Genomic DNA, 22,043 nt, shown 5'->3' with positions numbered 1-22,043 from the left:
GAAATACAAATCATGACACAAACTCCCTCTGCACAAGCCGTCATTCGATCCAGGACCATTCTGTTCTGAAGAGTCATAAACCTCAAAGCAGCTAACTCCGGTTTAACGTCCTTAGAGCAGCAGCAGCATCAGGATTCAACGCTGTAATTCAAGATTTCAACGCGCAGCTTAACTTCCCCTTTTCCTGAGCGGATGAAAGGAGGGATAAAATAACATCTCCGCTGTTGGTCCAGAACTTTCTATCTTCTGGAATATTAGAGCTTCGTGTTGGTCTGCTGCTGGTGTTTGGCCCTGATTTAAGGAAATATTTCACCACCATACGTCTACCTGGAACAGGGTGTCCAAGTAGGTCTGCCGTCTAGAGCAGCGCACATAAGTTTAGTCCAGATAGAGATGCTAAAAATGTAGATAAATTTTTGAAAAAATACTGCTTGCAAATTTTTTATAAATATCTACTAAAAAAATTGGTTCTCATCTTTGTTTGTTCTTTTGTTTGCTTGTTTTTTGTGCTTTTTTTTAGATTTTAAAAAACAAAGACAACATTCTTGCAATAAAATTCATGGATACATTTTCTTATATGATGTTTATATTTGCAAAATAAAATTCTTTATTTTATTTCCTTTAAATTTTAATTAGATTTCCAAAGCTCACAGCATAAAGTACATATAAGTAAATTTGTTGCAGTTATTCCATCAAAAACCAAAAATTGTTCAAAACTGCATTTTCCATAATATCTGTTTAAAAACAAAGTTGCTTCTTTATTACTTTAATTGAAATGCTGTACAACTTCAGTTTTGAAACCATTTTTTTTTTGTTGTTTTTGACCTTTTGAGATCTAATTTTGAAGCAAGAACATACATGCATAAAGCATTTGTTGGCCATTTAAATTGCTAGTTCGACGTTAAAGCTAGAAATGTTTTAAATTTAGTTTTTATTCTCAGTGCAGTTAATTACGTATTTATTAATGTCTACTAAAGTAAAATGAAACTCTCTCCACATGCTGTTTCAGTTTACTTTTGACTTTGTTCGCATTTCAATTTCGTTTCTGCAGCCTTAAGTATTCTGCATATTTTTCTAAATCTAAAACCTAAATCTAAAATTATTTCTATAAATAATTATTAATAAAAACAGCTTCCAGAAAAACAGTACGAAACTTGAAAAATTGTGATTTGAGTAAACAAACAGCAAACAAAAAACACCAGGGGGCGACAACACAGATTTATTACCCACATTACTTAATTTGTCCGGCAGGCGGCGCAATCAACTGCTTCGGGTCTCTTCGGTATTCTTCGGCTGTGTTCGGCAGGTAACGGTCGGTACATTCAAATGTTCGGCCGGAGCTCCTCCAGAGAGTGAAGTGAAGAAAGAAACGGACGAACGGAGCCGATAGACGGCGTGCGGAAACGGAATGACGGTGCTGCAGGAACCTGTCCAGGTAGGAACACCGTGTTCTAGTGCTGTCATGACCCGGGAGGGCAGAGTTCTGGAGCCGGCCTGAGCGGCTGCATTAGTCCGCGCTCGGTGAGCTTCTCCCCGCACCAGGCCGCAGCTCGGCCCGTAGCTTTCCTGGTTGTTTCACCTGTTCATGTCCACATACTACGGCTTCCTCAACGGTCAGTCTGGGGTTAACCACGAACTGATCCTGTTACTATCTGCTCTGTGTTAACTGACCCAGGGGGCAGAGCCAGACTTCTTTAAAAAAAATGTCTAATTTAAGATGTTCTTTGCGGCCAGGAAAAGAATCCATGTACTGGAGAGGATCTTCTGACCTTTCCTGACATGGATGGTTTGATATCTTTATTGGGGCCAGTTTTCAGTTTTTGCGTGCTTTTTTTAATATCAGGAAATGTTCTGAACATATTGGTTCTGTGAAGAATCAGGCTGGTTGAGATTCTATACTGGAAGCCTCAGACTCAAAAACCTGTTTTAAAGTCCAGATTTAGACCAATCTCGGATTGTTTGGTTAACTGTGTGTTAGCCGAACCCTTCAACAGACCCGGTGTCTTTTATATACTGAGATGTAATATTATTATTTTTAGATTTATGGGCATAATTTACATAGTATACTATATTTTAAACACAATTCTGTACATCAGCCTAGCTAGCCCTGCAGAGCTAACTGTTAGCTTGCTACTACCGGGTGTTAGCCTTCTCTAGCCGGCTTCAGGTTGCAGGATTTAGCCGGTAACGCTGTCAAAGGCCCGGTTCTGATCTTCTGAGGCAGCACCTCCTGTTTCTTGGGTCTATTCTGAGCCCAGATCCTCCGCACGGAACCGAATTAGCCCGCAGCTGGTTAGCTGCAGCGGCTAACATCAGCTAGCTGAAACTGTTAACGCTTACCTGGACAGGTGTGCTGGTGACAGATCAGTCATTCATGTGCGTGAGGGTTACTGTTGGACAGATTGTTTATGATAAACAACAAACTAACAAGTTTAGTCGGAAGAAACGACAAGAACTCGGTGAAACAGTCGATTTCTTGTGTTTACCTACAGCAGGGTCCAGGTCTGGAGAACCCCCTGTGGGAGGGCGGGTTGTGGTAAACACAAACAGAACCATGTTCTGGTTGTTGTTCTCTGCAGTGTGTGGGTGTCCCAGCTTCCTGTGGGGTCTGGAGTAAAGCAGTGGGGTAACTGGGCTGACTGGGATTGATTAGCACAGAATCACCTCTGTTTGGACCGAACCCTCCCAAGAGGGGTCAATCAGAACCTGTTAAAATTGTTAGATCCGGTTCTAGATCTAGAACCCAGGAACATGAAGATCCAGACCCAGTTTGCTCCCACTGTGATCAAACTACAGGCGATTTTCCTGTTGGTTAATCCGACTGGAACAGGGGTGTCCTAACTTCTTGTCACATGGGCCAAAAATTGACAATTCAAGAGAACTTAAGGGCCAATAAATGTAAAAGAATGAATAAATAAATGATAATAGAAAGATTAAAATATAATCAAGCAATTAAATTGGTCTTTTTGTTATCTGTTTGTAGAAGAGTAATGTTATTCATTGTATATCTAAACCTTTAAAATGATTTTGCACATTTTCTGCATTAGAAGAAATGTAATTTAGTTTTCAATTTCTTTTGGGCTTGATTGAACAAAAACATTTGTGTCACTTTCTTTCCAAACACTTGTTATATTAAAACAAGTTAAGCAAATTAGATAATAGGTGATTTAGGGACTGCAAAGTTGGCTCAGTTGACACAAACGTGGTTCTGGTTTTTATAAAAGTTTGGTTATAAAAAGAAATGTACTTGACATTTTGTGTTGTAAAAAAATAATGTTGGTAATAATTTTACTCTGATAAAAAATGTAATTTAAAAATTGAAGTTGGGGCCACACAAAATAACTCCAAGGGCCACAAATGGCCCACAGGCTGCAGGTTGTCCTCGTATCAAACCATTCCAGAACCAGAACTCCTGAAACCGGACTCTTGCTCAGCATCTGCTTTTCATTTATATATCAAGGTTCTAGTATCTGTAGGGCCCAGAACCGCTCCACTCTTCCTAGAGTCTGGAGAAAAAGTGGAGAGAACCAGAATCCATGTTTCTAGAAGTCCAGAAGTTTCCTCAGTCAGCAATCATCTGGGTCGCCATGGCAGCAGCCGGTTCTCAGAACAGCAGAACCTTCTATTCCAGGGTGGTAACTTTCGTAGCCCAGGTGTGGGATTTGTCTGAGTTCATTGGATCTTGATTTCCTGAGGTTGTTCCTGTTCCTGGTGGACTTCGTCCTTCCACTCAACTTTCTATGAATAAGCTGGGTAACAGCATTCTATGTCTGACTTCTGCATGTCTGTCCAGTCAGCAGCCTTCTCCTTGACAGCATTGGTATAACATGAACAAAACATTTGTACATTAAAAAACCTTTTTATTGATAATCCAGGAGGCGCCACAGAGTTTAGTTTAAGTTCTCCGTTTCCTCTCTGTGTTTTATTATCAGATAGCTGATCGCTTATATCATGGCATCTATGTTCATAACGTTCTGCATTAACAACTAAAAATGTCGTCCAGCAGCTGTTGCTGTGTCCAGTTTGGTGATCAGTTCAGATCTTAAATTGATTTTATTATTTTTTTGAGACTGGGAATAAGACGTAGAAAAATTGGGTTTGTTCAATGTACTGCTGTAATTCTTGCCTCTTTGTCCTGCATGTTGCTGAGCCAAAGTCAGCTTTCCACTCAGGTGGACAATAAAGACTTATTCTGTTCAATCTGATGGTTCTGGTTCTGTCTGTGTTCAGGCTGCGGTGTGGCAGGCTCTCAACCACTATGCCTACCTGGATGCTGTTTTCCTTGCAGAGAGACTCTACGCAGAAGGTAAAACCCGTCTGTCTGTCCGTCTGTGAGATTTTCCATCTCTGGTTAATAGAGGTATTCTGATCTGATATTGATATTGGACATTGGTCTCATTTCAACCAAAAAAACGAGAATCGGATTCTTAAAACTACAATAGAAGCACTCCTCCTGACTGTTTACATGTTTGTCTGGTTAGTTTTCCCATCTGTTTACCTGTCTCCATGGTTACCTGTCTGTCCTCCCCAGTGCGTTCAGAGGAGGCCCTTTACCTGTTGGCTACCTGTTATTACCGCTCTGGGAAACCGTACAAAGCTTACCGACTACTGAAGGCTCACAGCTGCTCCACGCCGCAGGTTCGATTCCTGCTGGCTAAGTGCTGCGTGGAACTCAGCAAGTAAGAACACACACACACACCTTCACACACACACACCTTCAGACACAGTGATGTGTCTGCCTCTCAACCCATCTGCCTCCCAGGCTCGCTGAGGGAGAGCAGGTTCTGATTGGTGGAGTCCTGAACAAACAGAAGAGTCAGGATGACATCATCACTGAGTTTGGAGACTCCGCCTCCTTCACGCTGTCGTTACTGGGCCACATTTACTGGTAAGCAGCCGGTGCTCCCAGTGTCTTACTGGTGTGTGAGGCGATCCAGCTGCTGACTGCTGGCCTGTTTCTGAGCAGCAAGACGGACCGAGCTGCTAAGGGTGCCGAGTGCTTCCAGAGGAGTTTAACCCTCAACCCGTTCCTCTGGTCGCCGTTCCAGAACCTCTGTCATCTAGGTAACACACACGCACACACACACACACACTCTTGCTATATAGCATGTGACTGTGTGACTTCAGAAAACATTGTGGATTTTATTCCAGGAGAAAAGCCGGATCCAGATCAGGTTTTCAGGTTGTCGGCTTTGCAGAACTCCTCTTTAGCCCCGCCTCTTCCTCACATAAGCCCCGCCCAGAACCCGTCTCATCGCCTCGACACTGCACTGATGGAAACGCCGCAGGACACACTGGTACAAAAAAATGCACATTAATTACTTGATTTAATACTTAGATTACATTACGGTCAGGAATTCTTTTTCATACCAAATCTGATTTTAGCCTTTTTTTTTTTCCTGCTTTTTTCCTGAAAAAGAAACTACAAATGACAGAAAATGTTTTTCAGTCATCCCTTTTGTGAGTTTTTTGGGCCAGGCTACGAGAATTTATTGCAATATTATCAGAATAAAGATGCAATTTTATCAGCAGAAATGTCTTAAAAATCTGTAAAACCTTTATGAAAGTAACTTCACAAGATGCTCAACATTCCTGATTTACACTTTTTATATTTCATGTTGGAGTTCTCATAAAATGACTGACTTACTCTGCTGATATTATGTCCAAATAAATAGAAGCTGTAAAACACGCTTGTCAAACAAGATGGCCGCCCTGCGTGTGGCGACATCACTCTGAGCTATGAAACCTGATCAGTGCATCAGTGATAACAAAAAAAATTTAATCTTAAAAACAAAATCTTATTAATCAATCAAATCCATTTATTTTCCAGACTATGTAATCTGATCATGTTCCAGTAATCAGATTACATTTGTCCCTAAATCTGTCCTTGTCCTCCAGGAGTTGAATCGTCTGAATCTGGAGTCGTCAAACGGGAAGCTGACGTCTGATTTGTCCATTTCATACATTGACTCCTCCCTCATCTCCCCGGAAACCGGCTCGTTATTGGGCAACACTGTTTCCATGGCATCAGCTGGCACTCTGCTGGCTAAACAGAACAAACCCAAGAGTGGGCGGAGCTTACTGGGGGGTCCTGCCGGCCTCAGCCCCCTGACGCCCAGGTGAGTGGGCCGGAACAGCTTACACACCTGCTCAGGTTATAGCTCCTCCCCTTTGCTTTGATTTCTGCTTTCTGCACAGTTTCGGCATTCTGCCCCTGGAGCCCAGCCCCGGAGACCCCACGTATTTGCAGAACTATTCGGCTACAATGGAAACGCAAACGACAGCTCCCAGCAAGAAGGTGAGAAGTCACCTGAGACCAGGCTGTGATTCAGCAGGAAGTGTTTGACCTCACCTGTCTGCCTCCCTGCCAGGCCGTCTCCAGGATCAGTCAGTCCAAGTCCGTCTTCAGTCAGAGCGGGAACAGCAGAGACGTTCTTCCCATCCCCTTCAACCAATCGCAGACCTCAGCACCTCACACCAGGTAACTGCAGCAGCCAATCGCATCGCCCCGGCGCCCAGCGTCTTCAGTTTTGTCCCAGAAGTTATTACGATAAATGATAATACTGCATGTCTGAGAAATCCTTTAATCTCCATGGCAACCATTCAGCATTCACCATTGTGCAAAACACCTGGGTGGACCTAGCCTCTCCTTTGTGACGTAGCTCCTCCTCAGAGCTACAGCTTCCAACCTTCAGAGCTTCACACTCAGTTCCTTCAGACTAGCTACCAGCAATTAGCAAACACCTGGTGAATCTCCTGAGCTCATTATAGGAGCTGCTGCTCAGAGCATCGCGGGTAAAAACGTTAAAGGGTCAATAAAGGAGCCATGTTGTGATGACTTCCTGGAGGCGGAGTTTCAGAAAGATCAGGAGTTTTAAAGAGACAGAGACCCAATTTATGAAGTCTAATTTTTTAAGTCATATTTGATCTATGCTACATTTTTAGAACGACTGGAGGTAATATAGTTTCTTGATTTTGTTATAAAATCGGTCTTTGTACCTGGAAAACACAAAACTGCCCCTTTAAACACCACATATAAAAACAAATAGCTGGAAATTATCAACAAATTTTAATTTGTCATGTGATTAACTGGTTTATAGCTTATAGACGCCTCTGTCCCACAGTGGTTCTCCTCAGGTTCTCAGTCCCAGTATGTCTGGTCCTCCTAACGTTCAGCCCAGAAGAAGCTCCAGACTGTTTACCAGCGCCAGCTCCACTGCCAAGGTACGCACCTCCCACCCACCGTCCGTTCCCAGTGTTCCCAGTCCAGGGGCTGCAGAGACCCGGTGAAGTAACGCCGGTTCTGTTTCCGCAGGAGAACAGCAAGAAGCTAAAGATGAAGTTTCCTACGAAGATTCCCAACCGGAAAACCAAATGTAAATCTGCGAAGACGGCGAACAGCAGCAACCTGAACGAGAGTCTGGACATCCTGAGGCTGGATCCCAGTTTGAACCTGCCAGACGCCAGGATGCCCCAGTACCAGAGGGCCGCTGCAGGTACCGCCAGAACAAACGGCTTCCTGTGGGCTGCAGGGTTCACACGGTGCTGGAAATCCTAGAAAATGTTTGGTCTGGAAAGTGATTCAGATTTTATGTTAAAGTTTTAACAAACTTTTAGGAGAAAGGTGACCTTGTAGAAAGTCAAGTGATTATTTGTTATGCGTTTAAGCATTTAATTTGAGCAAAAAGATAATTTACCTCAACACAAACTGATTTGTAAGTGACTGAATCCCCAATTTTACATCTGACCAACCAGATTTAAACACTGGAAAAAAACAGAATCTTACAAAGTATTTTTTTATTTTATCTAGTTCATTATCTTGGTACACCTAAAATAAGACAAAACTAACTCATAATTAACTTTAAAATGAAATTGATAATTCTTTAATACTGATAAAAAGGTTCTAGTTCCACTGGCAGATTATTTTATTTATAAAATAAGAAAAATGTTTTTCTATAAGTAAAATATTTTGCTAGTGGAAAAAGTATTTTTTATCTATATTTAACTAACTTAAATTTTTTTAAAGCCAATAATTTCTTGCTATTGATGAAATTTAAAAAATTCTTTTGGCAGATTATTTCACTCGTAACAAGACATTTCTCCCATTTTATAAATAAAATAATCTGTCAGTAAAACTAGTACTTTTTATCAATATCGTCTTAAAATAAGCTCCTATATCTTGCTGAAAAGTTATTTAATGTTAAATTTTTTATTTCAAGTGTACTAAGATATTTACACTAAAAAACAGATAAAGATACTTGGTAATTTTTGTTTGAGAGATATTTCTAAACAAAATTGTAAAAAAGGCATTATTAATATCAGTAATAAACGTTGCCACATAACAGTGAATTGAAAATGTCGCCTTTAGTTCATGTTTATTTTTATCTGCAAAGTTACTTCGAAAACTTTCCTTTAAAAGCTTTTGAAGTTTACGGTGGGAGAAATGAACAAACCCAGAGGTCAGCTGATCTATCTGCACCCAATAACCTAATATTTAACTTCCCTTTGGGTTCAATAAAGTACTTTTGAATTTTAATTAACTGAACTGGATTTGGGCCAAAGCTTCAGTTTTTTTTTAACTCCGATTAACCTAAACCTGAAGCCCAGGTCTGATGGTACCACACGCGGTTTGTGTTTGTGTTCAGACGGCGTGATGGCGTTGCTACGGGAACTGGGGCGGGGCTACCAGGCGCTGTGCTCCTACAGCTGCAGAGAGGCCATCAACATCCTGATGTCTCTGCCCCCTCAGCATTACAACACGGGCTGGGTCCTGACACACGTCGGCCGCGCCTACTTCGAGCTGGCCGAGTACATGCAGGTGAGTCCGTCCGACCCAAACCCAGCCAGCAGACTCTCAGGGTTCACACGCGTTCCTGAAATCCTGGAAAAGCCTTGAATTTCTGTTGGGCGTTTTCAAAGTTCGGAAAGTGCCTGATATTCAAACTCTACAGTTTTGTAATGAAGTGGAATCTAATGTTTGATTAAAAGCATAAATTTGAATAATGTTGTTTACATTTGCAACTTGAAATTTTCATAAACCTAGTAAAAAAAAATCTCATTGTCTGAAATTAAATCAAGAGTAAACCTTTAGTTAGAATTACCAAAATAATTTCCAATAGCTAGAACATTTTTTTAGAATTTGTTTATTGTCGCTTTCTTTGTAAATTGTGTTTTAAGCATGTAGTTTGAGCAGGAAGATCATTTAACACAATCTGGATTGTTCTAACGTATTGAGTCACTCAATAACTAAAATAAGAGTTGTCTTATCTTTTATACATTAAGCAACATTATTAAAATTGTTCTTTTTGGTCAGGTATTTATGTTGTGTAAGAGACACATTTCAAAACATTATTTTTTAAATATTTTAGTTTATTTTGTGCCTGCTATAGAATGTAGAATACTATCACAATACATTTTTAATAACAGTAATAAATTATGTCGCATCATAGTGAATTATCTCCAAAGTGTGGCCCAGGAAAAGTTTGGAAATCTTCCTTGAAAAGTGCTTGAATGTTATTGTGGGGAAAAGTGTACAAACCCTGGATTTTGCTCCACCTGTGCTGCTTTGTCGCCTGATCGCCATGGCGACCTGTGTTGCAGGCGGAGCGGCTGTTCAGCGAGGTGCGCAGGATCGAGTCGTACCGCGTGGAAGGCATGGAGATCTACTCCACCACGCTGTGGCACCTGCAGAAGGACGTGGCGCTGTCGGCGCTGGCCAAGGACCTGACGGACATGGACAAGAACTGTCCTGAGGTGAGGAGCGCACCTGGACGCTCAGGTGAGCCGGCTGCTCAGGTAAACTGTGTGTGTGTGTGTGTGTCTCTGCAGGCCTGGTGCGTCGCAGGAAACTGTTTCAGCCTGCAGAGGGAGCACGACATCGCCATCAAGTTCTTCCAGAGGGCCATCCAGGTGAGCGGCTTTAAAACGGTTAATTGAAGTTTTAGTTTTTGAAGATTTTATCTTCGGAAAATCTGGATGCGGCCATCTTGTTTGACAAGCCTCTTTTACAGTTTCTATTTATTTAGACTTTGAATTAATGTTTAAAAAAAAACAACAGAAGGCCAGGCTAGGATTTTATTTTTAAATTGCGAGAATAAAGTCATAACATAACCAGAATAAAGTCATAACATTAGGGGAATGAAGCTGTAATTTTATGAGAGTTTTTCTTGCCAGTTGGTTGGATGAACTTTGGACGTTTCTGTGTAGAGATTCATAAATTCTGATATTTGAGTTGGTGAAACCTGCAGAAACCCCGTGCAGATGTTCACGAGCTGCCAGGTGTTTCTCTCACCTGCCTGCCTCTCTCACCTGCCTCAGGTGGACCCGGGGTTTGCGTACGCCTACACCCTGCTGGGTCACGAGTTTGTTCTGACTGAGGAGTTGGACCGAGCTCTGGCCTGTTTCAGGAACGCCATCAGAGTGAACAACCGACACTACAATGCCTGGTATGGTAACCATGGAAACGCATGACAAGAGGTGTAATCACGCTGTGAGATATAAAGAGCGCTAAAGTGTGTGTGTGTGTGTGTGTGTGTGTGTGTGTGTGTGTGTGTGTGTGTGTGTGTGTGTGTGTGTGTGTGTGTGTGTGTGTGTTCAGGTATGGACTCGGCATGATTTACTATAAACAGGAGAAGTTCAACTTGGCAGAAATCCACTTCAAGAAAGCTCTGAGCATCAACCCTCAGAGCTCCGTGCTGCTCTGCCACATTGGAGTGGTACGTATATTCGCTTCACCTGCCCGCCTGCGTGCAGCCCAGCTGTAACTGTGTGTGTGTGTGTGTGTGTGTTCAGGTGCAGCATGCTCTGAAGAAGTCTGACGCTGCGTTAGAGACTCTAAACAGAGCCATTGGCATCGACCCCAAAAACCCGCTCTGCAAGTTCCACAGAGCCTCCATCTTGTTTGCCAACGATAAATACAAGGTAAGCCAGACCTGATCAGTCGACACAGAGACGAGAAGTCAGACTCCACTAGTTGACACAGAGATTAGCTTATCAGACCCAAACATTCGACACAGATTAGCTCATCAGACCATACCAGTCGACAAAGAGATTACGTTGGCAGATTTGATCAGTCGACGCAGAAATGAGCGATCAGACCCAATCAGTTGATGCAGAGACGACAGACCAGACCTCGTGAGTCGACATTGATTTGTGACCAGACCCGATCAGTCGACATGCAGACATTGGTCCAGACTTGTTTTGTAAAGCAGAACCTACCTGGATCAGTGTGATCAGAACTGTCTCCCTGCAGGCGGCCCTTCAGGAGCTGGAGGAGTTGAAGCAGATTGTTCCCAAAGAGTCTCTGGTTTACTTCCTCATAGGAAAGGTAGGAGTCGGTTCTGCCAATCAGCTGCCTCTTCTGATCTCGGTTGCGGTTTTGTTTTTTCCCCGTATGACCGTTCTTCTCCTCAACAGGTGTATAAAAAGCTGGGTCAGACCCACCTGGCTCTGATGAACTTCAGCTGGGCCATGGATCTGGACCCTAAAGGAGCCAATAATCAGATAAAAGAAGCCATTGATAAGCGATACCTGCCTGAGGATGAAGGTACGGTTTGCTCCACCTGTCTCTCTCACTCGTCTGTCCCTCTGACTCACCCGCCCCTCCCCTCCCTGTTTCTGCAGTGGCTGAGGTGGATGACAGTCAGGACAGCAGCTTCATGACGGACGCCGACGACACGCAGCTCCACACGCCAGACAGCGATGATGTTCTTTAGCCCCGCCTCCCATGATTGCCCCGCCTCCTGCTTGTGCCCGCCTCCTCTAAGTGTCAGGAGGAGAGGCGTTGCTAGGCAACGTTTTGACAGACAGACGGGATTTACGTTTAGCTCCACCCAGTCCTCCCCTCCCCGTCCTCTGACTGGCTGAAACAGACTGCTGCTGACCTGAAGCCCCTCCCATTAACCCTGTGACATCACAGCTGTTTTTTTATGTTCTTTTTATCATCCTGATGGAAATAAATCAATAAAACAAGTAAACACTGCACCCTGCTTCTGTCCTTGTTCTATTTGCGAGGCAGCGTCGCTCCCTGTGGCAGCTGTAACGACGTCAACTCGAGTTTGTTTTGCACATTTCAGCAACGAGACACTTCAAAGTGCTTCAACATAATACAGAACCAATGCCATCTTCAAGAAAAGACTAATCAAATGTATTGATCAATGTCCAAGTTATTATTAGTCAAAGGAAACTTAAATAAATTAGGTTTTCAGTCTTGATTTAACTCTGTTTCTGCTGTTTTGCACTTCTCTCAAAGTGTTTTTGAGAAATGCTGCTTCTCCATGTTTGGTTCTGGAGATGCAGAGTAGACTGGAAACTGAAGACCTGAGTGCTCTTTAATGTTGATTCAACAACAACAGGTCCTTAATGTATTTGGGTGATTTATAAACTAACAGAAGGATTTTAAAGTATTTTCTGCCATTTGAAGGACTTTAAGACTAATGATGTGCTCTATTTTAATAGTTTTAGTGAAAACTAGCAGCAGCTGACTTTTATTTTTAGGCAGACCTGTGAGAACACTGTTGCAGTAATCAATGCAGCAAAAGATAGATATGGATTAGTTTCTGTAGTGGTTGCTGGGGTATTTTATACTTTTTAATCCTGAAAATGTTTTCCACGTGATAGAAGGCTGACTAACCGTCTTTGTGTCTCTGAAGGTTCAGGTCAGAGTCTCATCACTCACCCAGATTTCAGGCCTGATCTCTGGTTTCTAGCTGAAATGACTGAAGTTTACTCTTGATGGCTCCTGTTTTGGTCCAAAGAAAAACTTTTCTTTCTGTTCAGCTGAAGAAAGTTATGGTGTTGATTTGGAATCACCTGTTGACATCATAGTGTATCATCTATGTAGCTATGATAGCTAATTTTACTAGCGGGAACATGTAGATATTAAATAGGAGGGGTCCCAGGATTGAACCTTGGGGTACCTCAGGTGACTTCATCTGCGCCAATGAGTCCAAAGTAGTCCCTGTTCCACCACCAGGTGGCGCTTCCCCTCAACAAATCAACCACAGACATTTTGAGCTAAGAGAAACTTTATTGTTCCAAAGCACTTGGACAGCTGACAGGCACAGACAGAGCAGCGGTTTGGCACCTGGTATCAAACGGCATTCTGGGTAATTCTTATGTGGGGGAGGGGCCAACTGCACAGTCACATTCAAAACTGAGAGGATGGTAATTGGCTAAGGGAGATGACATCAGTGGGAGGTCGTCTGTGATTGGAGAGATTTTATCAGAGTCACCTGATTGGGAGGAGCAGCTAATTTGCTCTGGACACCAGCAGTGGTTCTTTTTAGGTCCTAATCTCTGGTTTTCCTTCTATTCATGGATGTTACCTTCATGATCTTTCGTTATAAAAGGGTCGGCTCTGAACGTGTCTGAGGTCAATCTGATTTAAAAACCAAATATGTCCCAGTCTCCATGAATTCATCCTAAATTCTGGGATAATTCCTCTCTGATCTTCTCTGCATGACTCTGCTGAAGGTCTTCTTCATCATCTCCATATTACCTCTGGTCTCCATATTACCTCTGTTGGTCACCTGGGGTGTGAGTCATGAAGCATGCTTCAAACGAACACCATAGGTGACACCTGAGGCAGTGGCAGGAACAGCTAAAACCAGGTGAAGATGGAGGGAACAGAGACTACCTGAGTCACCTGGCTGGCTGAACTCTGACTGGCTGCTGTTCACTCTGATTCATAAAGTCTCCCCAATCACAGCATGTCTTTATAAGATGAAGTTAGAAATATTTTGTTTCTGCAGTCTGTTGGTTTCCTTGGTAACAAAGAAGGTGGGGGAGTTGCAGGCACAGAGCTGGTCCAATCACAGGCCTTGTTTGGCGAGGGATGCAGACACCTGACAGGAGGATGCTGGTTATTAACACATTACCAGACTTTTAAAAGATTTCCGAAAAGGTGAGCCTCACCTGGTCGGCCAGGGTATCGAGGGGAGGAGCTTCATCAGCATTGATGCTTCCATGGGAGGACGTGTTGCTAAGGCGACGGGGGGAGGAGTCCTCCTGAACGACGATTTCAGCACCATGGTCAATCCGAGCTTTAGCATTCTCTCTGAACATCAGCTTGTGACTCTCAATCTGTGAGAAAACCCACCAGGATACATTCTGATCAGTTGAGAAAAATCAGAACCATTCACTGGGACAGAGTAGAGTTTTCGCAGTTCAGAGCACATCTTTGGATCTCAGTGAGAAACTTGCTTCACTTGATCTTATGATGATATAGCTGGGAACAGAGCGGTCTGTGGCCTTGGAAACTCTCCTGATTGGTCTGGAAATTCACCAAACTGTTAGACTAGACCTACTGATGACAAGGACAAGTGGACTGGCTGAAGGTAAAGCCAGGTAGAGTATTGCGCCAATGGAGATGCTACTAAGTAAGTGCAACCGCAGTGACACTGGTAAAGTCAGCAGTGCACTGTTTACAGAAGTAATAATGGATGCTGCCATCTATGGATCAATGTTTTTAACTTCTTGAGCGACTGGAGTTGACAGTATTGTCACAAAGTCATGGCAAAATTTAGGACGTTAGAAAAAACGAAAACACAAATAATAGCAATCGTCTTTTGTGAATCATTGGTTGAAACTCTGAACCAGGAGTGACGTAAAAGTGAACAAATCGGAATTGGGCAGATCAGACTGCCGTGACAAAGCTGACATTTGTTTAGCATTTTATTGAATTGTGAATTTGATAAACAGGCTAATTGGATGGATGACCCTTGACCTGGATGACCTGCCCTGTATGTCCGGAGGCTTACTGGTTTTGCTACATCTTGCCTGCTGGTCTTAAAAAATATCTTGTTGCCTAATGGATCTTTTGAACTCCCTCTAACCGAGTCTGCAGTTTTGCCTCTTACTTCAAAAGCATTTAATAAAAGGATAAGCGGTATTTTATAACAAGGAGATCAATAGATTTAATGAGTTTGTTATTAGCATGATGCCAGAAAGCACCTTCTTCTTCCCTCCTCCTGGAATGTGGGTGACATTTTCCAGAGAACCAACTTTGGACTGAACAGTTTTGAAATCCACCTTCTCAGTCTTGATCTCCACCCTCCCTCCACCTGAGGAGCAGAGAAGTTGTGGAGCTTCACACAGTCTGTCACACACAGCACATTCTGAGATGTAACATTAAACATATAAAGCTGATAAACAGGACAAACAGGTGACTTTAATGTTAATAATCCCTTTTAGAAAGTAATCTGTTCTTACATTTACGTTCACATGTTCTTACCTGGTTTGTGGCGGAGGTTATCCTTAGAGCCGCACTTTGATGTCACGTTACTTAAATCCAGCTTCTTATGGACAATATGAACCTGCAGGTGGACAGTTGTGGGGGTCAGTCCTGACCAGGCTTTCAGAGATGCACACAGAAACAGGTGTTACCTTTCCTCCTCCCGGTGAGTGCTTCAGGTTCTCTGTGGATCCCACTTTGGACTTCACACTGCTAAGGTCAGGCAGAGGATGGGAGGTGGGAGGTGTTCGGCCACGGGCAGATCCAGGAGACCTGGGAGGGGTCCGGACAACAGCCACCTGCAGGCAGCACCAATACAACTAGTTTAACCAAGTAGTAGAAACACCATAAACCAGTTCAGCATGGTAATTGTGTAGCACTTTATTAAATCCAGAGGAGCACACAGTTCTATACGTCACATCCACTCCCCTGTCAGAGCCAAGTCTGCCATGTTAGGCTTGTTTCTGAAAGGAAAGGCATATGAAGTATCTTGCCCAGGGACACAACTATTGAGGCAGACGAGGCGGGAGTTTAAACCGTCAACCCACCAATGACGGGATCAACTCCTACCTCTTGAGCCACTGATAGCCACATGGTTTAAATCTATCTGAGAACCAATGAGACTAGATCACTACCAATTGGCGTTCAGTTCACAGCTCTGTCTCTCCCTTTACACAGTTGTCTGAGGATGCAATTACGACATAATCACTGACCATTGGTGCTTAGTACCAAGTACTTCCCTGCTACCCAGTTGGTCTTGTAGACCGCCTTGTGCTCAAACATGGTGTTTGTTGTAGACATGCCTTTCATAGTAGTCCAATAGCAACTCTTTGCTCAGTGATCAAAAAGGTTGTTTCAATCACACCCCTCCTAGCATCTACGTCATTCAATGATGTTCCTCAAGGAGCACAGCAGGATCTTTAGATGCCACTCTTTCCAAGATACCATTCAGAAACTCCAGGAATTCTGGGTAAGCCTTCCTTCTTGCTACTAGATGCTACAAAGAGGTGACCCGTCTCAGTCACCTTTCCAAAGCCTAGGCACCAAGCCTGCGAGGATTCCCACACCCACCCAACACCTGCATTAATAGGTCCAGGTGTTGGGTGCAAGTCTTTCATACTTTGGAGTATGAAAGAACCCAGACCCTTTCCAGGAGATATCAAACTTTTTTCAGTTGAGATCAATAAACTTTGATCCATCCCAATCTCTGAGGTCAATTTGCCATAGGAAAATTCACTGAAGACACAAACAACATATGTACCCAGGATCACAGAGACAATTAAACCCCTCTACGATGTTACAGCCGCCACTCAATAGGAGGTCTGTGTCAACCTGTTCAGGACTCATTTATTGTCTTCTCCCAAAGCTTTGGCTCATTAAAGCAAAATTGGCCTAAACCAGTTTGGATGAGTCGTACGTTCAGGTGCCCTGACCTTTTTCACATCTCGGTTGGGGGTGGATGATCTGCTGGCAGGTGAGCGACTTCCTGGACTGTTGACTCCGTCCATGGACTCTGTCAGACAGGTGGTACACAGGTGGGTTTGTGCACTGGCTTTGCTGGTTTCACTAATTACACTGGTTCAGTTAATGTGGTTTACCTGTACTCTTAGCTGAGATCATCTTTGCGGCTCTGCTGCCCCCTGCTGTCCTGGAGACCTGAAAACACCAGGAAGATATTAGCTGCGACAAATTTTACTCCCAGATTCGAGATTTAGTGTTTAGATCATTTACCTTCACAGCTTCATCAGCTGTTGCTTTCACAGCTGCTTTACCTGAAGAGAACAAAACATCATCATCATTGATCCATCGGTTAAATATCTGCCACTGAGTCTGATTGATGAGGCTGTTTCCATGACAACCGGGAGGAAGTGATCAGTCTGTGTCACCTTCAGGGGGAGAGTCTGTCCAGAAATCTGACACAGAGGAGGGAGGTGATGAGGGGGATGGGTGATAAGGAGGTGCAAGCAAGGCAGGTAAAAGGAGAGCAGGAATTGGGAAAACAGAAGAAGAAGCAGGGGGCGCTGTAGCAAAAAGAAAGGTTGCAACAGCAAGAGGTGCAGCAGGTGGCGCTGCAGGAAGGACAGACCTTTGTTGAGGGAAGGAGGAATGCCTGATCTTCTGAGAGGAGAAGAGGAGGCCTTTGCGTTGTGTTTTGGAAGAGCACCTGCAGGAGGCGCTGTGGTTTTAGAGGGAAGATCTCCAGGAAGAGCGTTTGTTTTGTTGGCAGGGAGCTCCTCGTCAGCTGTGGAAGGAGGTGCAGGAAGTTCTGGTTGGTTCTTTTCTTCAGGGAGGTCTGTATTTCTGTCCACTGCAGGAGGTTCTGGTTGGCTCTCCTCTGCAGGAGGTTCTGGATAGCTCTCCTCTGCAGGAGGTTCTGGTTGGCTCTCCTCTGCAGGAGGTTCTGGCTGGCTCTCCTCTGCAGGAGGTTCTGGTTGGCTCTCCTCTGCAGGTGGTTCTGGTTGGCTCTCCTCTGCAGGTGGTTCTGGTTGGCTCTCCTCTGCAGGTGGTTCTGGTTGGCTCTCCTCTGCAGGTGGTTCTGGTTGGCTCTCCTCTGCAGGAGGTTCTGGATGGTTCTCCTCTGCAGGAGGTTCTGGATGGCTCTCCTCTGCAGGAGGTTCTGGATGGTTCTCCTCTGCAGGTGGTTCTGGTTGGCTCTCCTCTGCAGGAGGTTCTGGCTGGCTCTCCTCTGCAGGTGGTTCTGGTTGGCTCTCCTCTGCAGGTGGTTCTGGTTCGAAAGAGGCTCTAGTTTTAAGATTTGAGAGCTCTTTGGACTCCTCCTTCACCTTCACTGCTGACAGTGCCACCTCACCTTCCAGTTGCTCCTCATCTTTATCATCATCATCATCAAGTCCTGCTTCTCCTGGAGGGGATGTGGGGGAGGAACATGGACTCGCCTCTCCTGTCATCTTATTTTGTTCTTCTACATTGTTCTCCTCCTTTCCTGTGACTTCCTCATCCTGCTGTGGAGGAGAAATGCTGGAGGAGGAAGGAAGCTGCTTCTTGGTCTCCTCATCCTCCTTATCCTCATCCTGGATAATGTCTCCCTCTTCTTTCTTCTCTACTTGGTTGCATGTTTTTGCATTTTCCTCCTGACCAGCTCCTTGTGGGTCTCCAGAAGGAGGCATTTCCTGTTTTCTCTCCATCCTCTCTCCTCCCTCCTCCTGCAGCTCTGCGCTTCCATTTGGGAGTTTCTCCAGAAACCCGACAGATTCCAGGTCTGACAGAGGAGTAGGAGACGAGAGGGGGAGACAACAGGAGGTGAAAGACAACCAACAACATGACAGATGAGTCGAGTCGCTCTGGTTTTTATCTATGTCTGTAGGGGGCGCTTCTCTCCCTCTGGAAACATTCTAGATTTACCTGCAGCTGGATAAAAATTAGATTCCAAACTGTTATTGTCAGTTACATTGCAAAGCTTTTTTCATCCCTATAGCATCCATTTTTGTTTTCTGTTTCTTTATCTTTATCTCCTTATCATCAGATGACAACACAATTCAAATGAAAGAAAAATTCCCAAATTGTTTTGGTGCCCCTTCCAGTACATCACCAATATAATTAAAAACTCACTTTTTTCACCACTGGCGTAGGAAGTTCTGAGATGTGGAACTCTAGGAACTTCAAGAATTAGGAAAACCTTCATGTGGAAGCTGTTGCAGCCTCATTTTTCATTCAGTCTGTCTCACAGGAGTCAGACGTTAAAGGAGGAGTTGCTGCTGTGATGGTTTTCTTACAGATGGTTCTGATTCCTGTTCTGTCTAACTTGTAACTTCAAATGGTTGTACAGAACTGTAGGAATCTGTTCGTGTTCATGAAACAGTTCTTGAAACATTGAGCTCAGTTTGAACTAAAATCTCCTGATTGATTATTGTTTACAAACCTCCCATCATGCTTCGCTGCTCATGGGCGGGGCCATCATTGACGGGGGCGGAGTCTCCATCCATCTTCGCTCCTGCAGAGAACAGGTGGAAAACTAAGAGGAACCCGCAGATATCAACAAACCATATGAGGTGCCGTTTGTAAAGTTACACAATAAAAAAATTAACAGCAATAAAATGTGGGTTTATTTTTCAGTCATAATGTTATTCATACATTTATAAATATATGAATGACACATTTATTATCGATAATAATAAATGTGAGTTCTATACTAAATATTTAATACATAATTCCCACAAGTCTGAACCGGAAGTGATCCGCACTATCTAAGTAGGCAAGCGCATGCGCATAGCATAGCGGACTCATGGCTTAGAAATCAATAAAAATAAGTGGACACAGCGGTGTTCGAGACAAAGATACATTCACTTGTGTCGGAATCGACCCGTATGAGACGGGGAATGAAAATATGTCAGACGATGTGGACAAGCTGCCTCCGATCTTACTACGATACAGTTAACTATAGTAAACATGAAGAGTGCGCAGGCCATGGAGGGGCTTCGCGGCCTGAAATCCATGGACGCACTTAGGGTTGAAACGGATTTGTAAAGGATCACTTAGCTCTACACAGAGATGGGTAGAGCACTCAAAAATTGTAATTGAGTAATATTTGTGATGTACTTATACTGTTTATAAGTACATTATATAAGTACATTACAACTAGTTCCAGGCTTGTGGCTTGTTTATTGTTGCCATAGTAACTGCCTGCCAAGATGTCAGCTGTCACTTACAGGGGTGTGACGTCACATAGGGTAAGGTAAGTTGAGGTAATTTTATTTTTAAAGCACATTTTCACCAACAATGCAATTCAAAGTGATTTACATGAATTAAAAGGAAATACACAAGACGTATGTATTAACAAGATAGTTTACAAACTAATTAATATTTAGTTCAAAACTAAATATTTAGCTCCATTTTACATATAAATTTTGCTAACTAAATATTGAGCCCAAATTAAATATATATATATATATTTTTTTTTTAATTAAATATTTTGTTCCAAACTAAAAATTTAATTTCTTATCTAAGCATTTAATTTCCAAACTAAATATTTAACTTTCTAAGTAAATATTTAGGTTGCTAGCAAAATATTTAGCTATTGTACAAATTAGCCGAATATCAAAATAAAAGCTGGGTTTTACGACCTCTAAATAAATCCCGCCGCTGGCCACACTGAATCACTTCATTCGTCGCTCCATTTCCGGGTTTTATATATATATATATAAATATATATATATATATATATATATATATATATATATATATATATATATATATATATATATATATATATATATATATAATTGTTGATTCTTTTGTCCAACTTGAAAGCTAGGACGTGTCGTTTTAGGTGCTATCTAAATGTTTATTCATGTCTCTATAGCAACAGTTTCTGCATCAATATACAGAACACTTCCGGTTCCTGTTGGTCACGTTTAGAGCCAGCTTTTATGATTTTCCTCTCCCCTTCTCCGCAAGCTGCATATTTAGGTAATATTCATAAGATATTTAGTTGCAAATTAAATGTTTGCTTTAATTCACCGTTTAATTAGTTAGAGAATTAGATGTTTAGTTTGGAACTTTTCTGTTTATAAATGTATGAATATACGAGCTTTTTTCACTGTATGACAGGCTAAATAAAAAAATATTGTTCTAAATTTCTTACTGTGTAACTCTGCAAAAAGCGCCCCATAAAACCACACATCAGAACCACGTTTACTGCTGGATCTCTGACCCAGTTCGTTCAGGGTCTAGTCAGAATCGGTCCATCGATTTATCCGTCGATTTCAATTTGAATTTAGTCTCCAGAACTTCACAGAAATATTTTCCAACTGGACCGACAGTGTTTGATACCCTCCCCCCTCCAACACACAACAGAACCCTAATTTCATTCGTTCTAAAGAAACAGGGTCACGGTTCTGTTTCGTTCCGGACTTTCCGGTTTTCTGAACTCGGTACCTGGACCGTGTAACTGTAGGTGAGTCACGTGATCCGATCTGATTACCCTATTGCCTGATTCAGCATAGTTACAATAAAGCACCGAGTCCAGAACCAGACGGACTCAGACTCATAAGATTGAATACGAACCGAACCGAACCATCCCGGGCCGAGGACCAGGAGAACATGTGGAGGAGTTGATGGGCGGAGGAGGCCTCACTGAGCATGCTCACAACCGCTTCCATCATGATGCAGCAGTCCAACATAAAGTCCGGTCCGGTTCGGTTCGCTTCACCTCCTCAGTATCTCTTCAGCGGCGCCTCCTGTCTGCGCCTGACCGACCTCTTCCCTGTGGCGCGCAGAGCCGCGAGGCTGCAGCAGCTGCGGAGCCGAGCACCCCTCCTCTGCTGCGGCCTGCGGAGCTCCGAACCTCCCGGAGGAAGAGGAGAAGGAGGAAGACGAGGAGGAGCCGCTGAGCAGGAGGAAGATGAAGGAGAGATGGAGGAGAGAAGGAGGTGCGGGCCTTACCTCCTTCTGCTGCTGCGGCTGCTGCTGCGGTCCGTCTGCTGCTCCACCCTGCTGCCGCTCCAAGGAAGAAGGGAGGGGTCGCTGTTACCATGGCAACCACGCAGCATCACTAAGGCACATGTTTCCGAGGAAGTGATGTCATCTGAGGACCAATTCCATTTCCTCTGATACGTTTCTGTCCTGAGCAACTGTAGACGAGGTCAGACAGGAACCCAAGAGACTGGAGAACCATCAGCTGATTAGAGAACCATCAGCCGACTGGAGAACCATCAGCTGATTGGAGAACCATCAGCTGACTGGAGAACCTTCACCTGATTGGAGAACCATCAGCTGATTAGAGAACCATCAGCTGATTGGAGAACCATCAGCTGACTGGAGAACCATCAGCTGATTGGAGAACCATCAGCTGATT

The 22,043-nt window shown here is 43.5% G+C and overlaps 2 protein-coding genes across 3 annotated transcripts; one reads left to right on the top strand and one right to left on the bottom strand.

The window, feature by feature from the left end:
* The first annotated feature begins 1,268 nt into the window (after positions 1-1,268).
* On the top strand, positions 1,269-11,980 carry cdc27 (cell division cycle 27). The gene is made up of 20 exons (XM_008416501.3): positions 1,269-1,435; positions 4,231-4,306; positions 4,532-4,679; positions 4,763-4,888; positions 4,967-5,064; positions 5,152-5,297; positions 5,899-6,119; positions 6,199-6,298; positions 6,372-6,481; positions 7,125-7,224; positions 7,316-7,496; positions 8,646-8,818; positions 9,601-9,753; positions 9,829-9,909; positions 10,318-10,445; positions 10,598-10,715; positions 10,792-10,920; positions 11,252-11,326; positions 11,416-11,545; positions 11,623-11,980. The coding sequence occupies exons 1-20, from the start codon at positions 1,409-1,411 to the stop codon at positions 11,712-11,714; spliced, it is 2,412 nt and encodes an 803-aa protein (XP_008414723.1). The 5' UTR covers positions 1,269-1,408; the 3' UTR covers positions 11,715-11,980.
* A 1,027-nt stretch (positions 11,981-13,007) lies between these two features.
* On the bottom strand, positions 13,008-21,741 carry maptb (microtubule-associated protein tau b). Of its 2 annotated transcripts, none has more exons than XM_081610317.1 (11): positions 21,632-21,741; positions 19,110-19,181; positions 17,319-18,449; positions 16,964-17,004; positions 16,831-16,888; positions 16,666-16,745; positions 15,385-15,531; positions 15,233-15,314; positions 14,953-15,062; positions 13,915-14,082; positions 13,008-13,844 (listed from the first exon to the last, which is right to left on the bottom strand). In XM_081610317.1, the coding sequence occupies exons 1-11, from the start codon at positions 21,720-21,722 to the stop codon at positions 13,812-13,814; spliced, it is 2,013 nt and encodes a 670-aa protein (XP_081466443.1). In that variant the 5' UTR covers positions 21,723-21,741; the 3' UTR covers positions 13,008-13,811. The 2 variants fall into 2 exon arrangements, with proteins under 2 accessions (XP_081466443.1, XP_081466444.1); XM_081610318.1 differs by lacking the exon at positions 21,632-21,741 and adding an exon at positions 21,254-21,544.
* Between the last annotated feature and the right edge of the window lie 302 nt (positions 21,742-22,043).

The sequence above is a fragment of the Poecilia reticulata genome, chromosome 8 (genome assembly GCF_904066995.2).
Source record: "Poecilia reticulata chromosome 8, P_reticulata-male-v2, whole genome shotgun sequence".
Lineage (NCBI taxonomy): Eukaryota > Metazoa > Chordata > Actinopteri > Cyprinodontiformes > Poeciliidae > Poecilia > Poecilia reticulata.
This window is presented reverse-complemented; position numbering and strand designations above follow the sequence as displayed.

Coding starts and splice junctions, on each gene's coding strand:
- cdc27 (XM_008416501.3), top strand. CDS start 1,409: ATGACGGTGCTGCAGGAACCTGTCCAG. Junction 4,307..4,531: donor AGAGAGACTCTACGCAGAAG/GTAAAACCCGTC, acceptor TGTCCTCCCCAG/TGCGTTCAGAGGAGGCCCTT. Junction 6,299..6,371: donor CGACAGCTCCCAGCAAGAAG/GTGAGAAGTCAC, acceptor CCTCCCTGCCAG/GCCGTCTCCAGGATCAGTCA.
- maptb (XM_081610317.1), bottom strand. CDS start 21,722: ATGGTAACAGCGACCCCTCCCTTCTTCCTTGGAGCGGCAGCAGGGTGG. Junction 18,450..19,109: donor GCAGCGAAGCATGATGGGAG/GTTTGTAAACAA, acceptor CTCCTCTGTCAG/ACCTGGAATCTGTCGGGTTT. Junction 13,845..13,914: donor TCGATACCCTGGCCGACCAG/GTGAGGCTCACC, acceptor TCCTCCTGTCAG/GTGTCTGCATCCCTCGCCAA.